The 5880-nt window shown below is 39.4% G+C and overlaps 1 protein-coding gene across 1 annotated transcript in view; it reads right to left on the bottom strand.

Moving 5' to 3' along the window:
• Positions 1 to 5153, bottom strand: part of LOC103154647 (uncharacterized protein MCAP_0864-like) — a 23356-nt gene extending 18203 nt beyond the window's left edge. Inside the window, exons 1-2 of the mRNA XM_016662900.1 lie at positions 3714 to 5153; positions 3117 to 3280 (exon numbers count right to left, since the gene is read on the bottom strand). Coding sequence (XP_016518386.1) covers positions 3117 to 3280; positions 3714 to 5076 — 1527 coding nt within the window. The 5' untranslated portion in view covers positions 5077 to 5153. The remainder of the gene's footprint in view (positions 1 to 3116; positions 3281 to 3713) is intronic.
• Between the last annotated feature and the right edge of the window lie 727 nt (positions 5154 to 5880).

The following is a 5880-nucleotide window of genomic DNA, read 5'->3' as shown; positions in this document are numbered from 1 at the left end:
AGAACGTTTTTTGTTTTTCCAAAACTGGATGTTCTTGGGCCTGATCAGACGTCTGAAGCTCGTGCTGAAAAGAAGAAGCCCAGTAAGCTTTGACATCATTGGACGTCCAAACAGAACAATGAACCCAATCTGTAACATGCTCACATTTCCTTCCGTCTCCTGATTATTTGTTTTTATTTTTATTAATGGCACATTTGAAGGTTAACTGGGGGTGGCGGGTCATAGCCAGCCCAAGCTTTAAAGGGAACCACGATTAGTCATAAAAGTAGATCTTATTTGGGAAATATTTATCTTAGAAGTAAAAGCAGTACAGTAAAAATACTGTAGGTTATTTAGTTTTTATAAATTTTAATAAAATATTTTCACAGGAATGTCGCCATGTTGTTCACGCTGCAATGCATTCTGGGTAAATGACGTGTAATGGTCCAACTGCCTGGTTCCTCCAGCCAAAACAGTGATGAGTGCTGTTATTAAGCCTTTTTAATTTGAACCGGAGTGCACTGAAATCAATTGGACCGTAGAAATAACAAGAGGTGATGAAGATGAGAAGGAGCAAACAGAGGAAGAGGACAGAGTTGGCCGTAGAGGCTGCTGTTGATGCATTCAGCTTCATAATGAAACAATGAATGACATGTACCTCTGGTCGGACTGTGTGATATAAGGAAGAACTTCTGGAGCTCTGTGTCCGGTTAGGCAACAGAAGTTCAGGGTCTCAACTTTGTTTGGTGTTGGTAGTGGTTTCACAGTACCGGTGTTCCAGCGCCATTAACGCTGCTTGTCTGTAGCGCTGTATCCGGTTCAGCACCAGCTGTGTTGTGTAGAGTCCAGTGTGGTGGTAACAGCCACACCAGATTGTTACCACCGACCCGAACCTCCATGGATCCCATCGGATTGGTGATGTCAGTGGCGCAGGCAGTATATCTCCTGTTAGCATCTCAAAGAGCATCCAGCTTGTTAAGGTAACGATCACCTATTAGAGCCTTTGTTGGTTCTACTGGTACAAATGAGAGTTGTGGAGAAATGTCCAGGGTCCAGATTAGGTCCTCCGTTGTGTTCCTCTCCGCCTCTTGCGCAGCACTCTCCCTTGTTTATGTGGGAAATTATCCAGATCCGGTCTCATTTTTTATTTGTTTTTATATTTTTTTTATCACAGCCGATAGTGACACAGTGTGGCATTATCTAAAATGACACCAGTCAAACGCACTATGATAAACAACTACTGGGGTAAAGTTAGCCTTCCTCTGTTTACTCTGTAGACTCCAGTACAGAATGGACCAAAATGCGTAGTCAACCCAGCGGTGAAAAAATGGCGACCTCCATGGGTGAAAAATATAACAAAAGATGTAGATTTTTAAAGTAATTATGGCTTATCACAAACAGCAATTTCTTTAGGTAATAGGAAAATTGCAACATATTTAAGCTAACATGTTTAACTAGTCCTGGATGCTTTTAAAACTGCGCTGGTTTTAAAAGCAAAAATGTTGGTGTTTGGAGCTGCTGCAGCAGTGGACTTTTGTTAAGAAAAATAACTAACACTACGGTGCGGGAAGGTTCTAGAACAAGGGAGCCCAAAGTTGGTCCTCGTGGGCCGGCATCCTGCACGTTTTAGATCTCTCCCTGGTGGTAGTAACAATCTTCTCAGCAAGTCAATGTTCTTCTTAGGCTTCTAACGAGCCATCATTTGATCCAGGTGCGTTAAACCAGGGAGAGAACTAAAACTTGCAGGTTGCCAGCCCTCGAGGACCGACTTTGGACACCCCTGTGCTAGAAGAAAGAAGAGAACCTTCACCCCAGGATGGATCAGCCCAGAGGAGAGCGTCGGATGTTTTGGCCAGGCTGAAGTTTGTTTTTTGTTGTTTTGACTTTTGGCAAAAGCCGGAATTATATTTAGTGTGTTTTAGGAAAAGAAGAGAAACAACTACATGTTAAAGAAAAAAAATTATTGAGCTGAGCGTCTGATGGACGAAGGATGGTGTAGGCTGGCCCTTCTCTACGGGATGTCAGCGGGTGTGAATGGACTCTTAAGGTAAGCCTCACCACGTTGTGCATTCCTTTAGCTGCCCATTTTGTTTTTCCCCCTTTCGTTTTTGTTTGTACAATCATATGTATCTATTGCTGCAGCCCTACTCCCAGTCCAACAAAAAGGAAGACAAAAAATAATGAGCTAGGGTGAGAGTAGCGGTACATAACATGTCTCAGTCCACCACGGTTTGGTTTTAGAAGAAGTCCTGGGAGATCCTGGAGTCATTGTCACTCAGTATATTTTACTCTTCTACAAGCTTGTGGAAAATCTATTTAAATATATTTACATTTCTACCTATGTAACCTTTATAAACAAATTTTTTTTTTACATCTTTGCTAAAACTGTCACCATGGTGTGACAGTTGTGATCGACGCCCTTCCACCTCCTCCCTGACATATTGCACTCTGAAGAAATGCACCACCCCCTAAGAAGAAGAGGGTGACCAGCGTCGCCACACTAGATTGTGACTGACAGCGCTAAGACCCGCCCCTGGGCTCGGATTGGTTGTTTCCAGTTAGCACTCAGAGCATTGGGAGAAGGCAGAGGAGCCCAATTTTTCACATCTGTCTGATACCATGTTAGGACATGACAACAGTTTCAACAAATATGAAAAAATATTTCCAACAACAGTTACATACTGCAGCTTTAAATAATATTTTTAGATAATAGTTCTTACTCAAGGGTGTTCTTACGTCCATCAACCCAGACCCATCCGCCTGGTGTATGATATAACCCAATCCAGAATCTTTTCCAAGTTTCGTAGTATTTGATTTGAAGGGTGATAAATTCCTGTGAACAGATTTTATTTTAGACTGTCATAAATCTTTGTTACATCAGGCTATCAATCAATCAAGTTTATTTGTACAACACATTTCAACAACTAAGCACTTCAAAGTGCTTTACATTATAGAAACACAAATCTACAAAGTCACACCTCCTCCTCTTTTGTGTTTTCTATTGTGACTTAAAAAATTGTAATTAGGAGATGCTGATTCATCTAGTACGTGTGATACAGTATTATCAAGCTATCAGTCTTCCAGAAACTTCCAGACTAGTTTTAAACTTCAAGAGTCGTGGTGGCGTTTTGTTTTACCTGCTCCTGCAGATCATCAATTACAACCAAATCTGAACCAAATACATGGCACAACTTTCGACTTAGATCCCAGGTCATCGAACTTTTTAAATCATCCTGAATGAAGTAGCAGTGTCCCTTGTATAAAGGTTCCTTTGCTCTGCAAACCAGACACTTTGGTCTCACTAGACAAGGGGAAAGAGCAGAATAAAGTGAAACTTTGGTAAAATCTCAAAAAGAAAAAAATTAATTTCTAGAAGAAATCTATGTGGACTTATTTAACATTTCAATCATCAAAATTACTCAAGCAAAACTTTTAAAGGTAGAGTGCAGATCAATATTGGAAGGTGATTAAATTACGATATTCTAGTCAGAAGTGGCATACCACAGGGTTCACTAAAAAACAAAAACAATATTCTCTGAAATTAAAACTTGGCTGTAAACCTGTTGCTAATGACTTCATTTTACTGGCTCACTTTGTGGTCAGAAAAGTGACCTTCAGCACTCTACCTGTGATAATAATGGTCAGCTATGTCTTGAAAAACTGTTTATAACAGAATATTTCAAAAATAAAATGAGTAATCAAGAGTTTCAAAGGTAATCTAGAAATATAATTACTATCTGGAGGACAGAACTCTGAAACTGGAAATGTTTTAAATTTCATGACGTAGTCGTAGAAGGTCTTAAGAGCATTTCTATCTTTGCATCGATTCTCTGACTCCTTTCTTAATACGCTCAGCTTCTGTTTCTCTTCATTCAGCTCCGCTTTCTCTTTGCTCAGATCCACTTTCATTTTGTTCAGCTCCGCTTTCATTTTGTTCTGATCTGCTTTCACTTTGTTCAGATCCGCTTTCTCTTTGTTCAGCTGCTCTGTCTTTTTGCTCAGATTCGCTGTCTCTTTGTTTAGCTCCTCTTTCTTTTTGTTTAGATCTGTTTTCGCTTTGTTCAGATCCGCTTTCTTTTTACTAAACTCCTGTTTCTCTTTGTGCAGCCCCGCTGTCTCTTTGCTCAAATCTACTTTCTTTTTGTTCAGCTCCTGTTTCTCTGTGTTCAGCTTCGTTTTCTCTTTGCTCAGATCCACTTTTTTCAGCTCTTCTTTCTCTTTGTTCAGCTCCAATTTCTTTTTATTCAGATCCTCTTTCTCTTTGTTCAACTTCTCTGTCTTCCTGCTCAGCTCTGCTTTCATTTTGTTCTGGTTGCCTTTTCTTTTGTTCAGTTCATCTTTCTCTTTGTCCAGCTCCTTTCTCTTATTGCTCAGTTCTATGTTCTTTTTGTTCAGCTCCTTTTTTTCTTTGCTCAGCTTGTCTTTGTATGTGTTCAGTTCATCATTTTCTTTGCTCAGCTCCTTTTTTTCTTTGCTCAGTTTGTCTTTGTATTTGTTCAGTTCATCTTTCTCTTTGTTCAGTTTGTCTTTCTCTTTGCTCAACTCCCTTTTCTGTTTGCTGAACTCGTCTTTCTCTTTGTTCAGCTCTGCTTTCTCTTTGCTCAGCTCATCGCTTGTTTTGCTCAGCTCTGCTCTCTTTTTGCTCAGATCATCTTTGATTTTGTTCAGCTCCTCATTCTCTTTGTTAATTTCCTTTGACAGCCCCTTTTTTTCTTGGCTCAGTTCTGCTTTCAATTTTTTCAACTCATCTTTCCTTTTGTTCAGCTTCTCTTTTTCTTTGTTCAGTTCCTTTGTGTTTTTGCTTAGCTGTTCTTTCTTTTTATTCAGCTCATCCATCTCTTCCTTCCACTCCTCTGTCTTTTTGTTCAGCTCATTTTCCTTTTTGGTCAGCTCTATTTTTAAATTGTTTAGGTCATCTTCCTCTTTGTTAATTTCCGTTTTATCTTTGCTCACCTTCTTTTTGTCGTCGCTTAAATTGTCTTTTTCTTTGTTTAGTTTGTCTTTGTCTTTGCTCAGCTCTTTTTTGTCTTTGCTAAGTTCTTCTTTCTCTTTGCTCAGCTTTGCTTTGTTTTTATTCAGCTTATCTTTCTCTTTCATCAGCTCCTTTTTCTCATTACTCAGTTTCTCTTTCTCTTTTCTGAGATCCTCATTCCCTTTGCTTGTCTCTTTTGTATTTTTACTCAGCTCCTCTTTCTCTTTACTCAGCTCCCTTTTATCTTTGCTCAGCTTATCTTTCTCTTTGCTCAGCTCTTCTTTCTTTTTGCTAAGCTCCTCTTTCTCTTTGCTCAGTTCCTCTTTCTTTTTGCTCATCTCATCTCTCTCTTTTTTCAGCTTCTCTGTCTCATACTTCAGCTTGTTTCTGTCTTGGCTCAGTTCCTCTTTTTGTTTGTTCACCTCCTCTTTCTCTTTGCTCAGCTCGTCTCTCTCTTTGTTAAGCTCCTCTGTCTTATTGTTCAGCTTCCCTCTGTCTTGAGTAAGCCTCTCTTGGGTAAGCCTCGATTTTACTTCGCTCAGGTGTCTGTCTCGGTTCATCTCCTCAAACTTTCTCTCCATCATTTTTTGTTCCTCAATCAGTTGCTTTTTTACTGTTGCAAGTCTTGTGATATTTTCCTCCCGACTGGCCGTCGTCAGACTCACTATAAAAACACACAAATTAGTCAGAAAGTCTTTGAATCTGTCTGTATCAGAGAAGCATCAAAATGTTTCAGTTTCTCTCTCACTCTCTTTCCAAAGGAAAGAGCAAAAGAAGAAAGAAAAAGATCTAATAATGTTGATTCAAAGTATATAAAACTAGATACTCTTATTCAGGGTTGCTAGATAAGTATAAGCAAGTATCCTCTGGTCCAATTCTTTTTCTGGGTTGGAAGAATAGGAGTCTCTGCATAGTAAACTAAAAAGTAT

Source organism: Poecilia formosa, unplaced genomic scaffold (assembly GCF_000485575.1).
Source record: "Poecilia formosa unplaced genomic scaffold, Poecilia_formosa-5.1.2 Scaffold394, whole genome shotgun sequence".
Classification (NCBI taxonomy): Eukaryota; Metazoa; Chordata; class Actinopteri; order Cyprinodontiformes; family Poeciliidae; genus Poecilia; species Poecilia formosa.
This window is presented reverse-complemented; position numbering and strand designations above follow the sequence as displayed.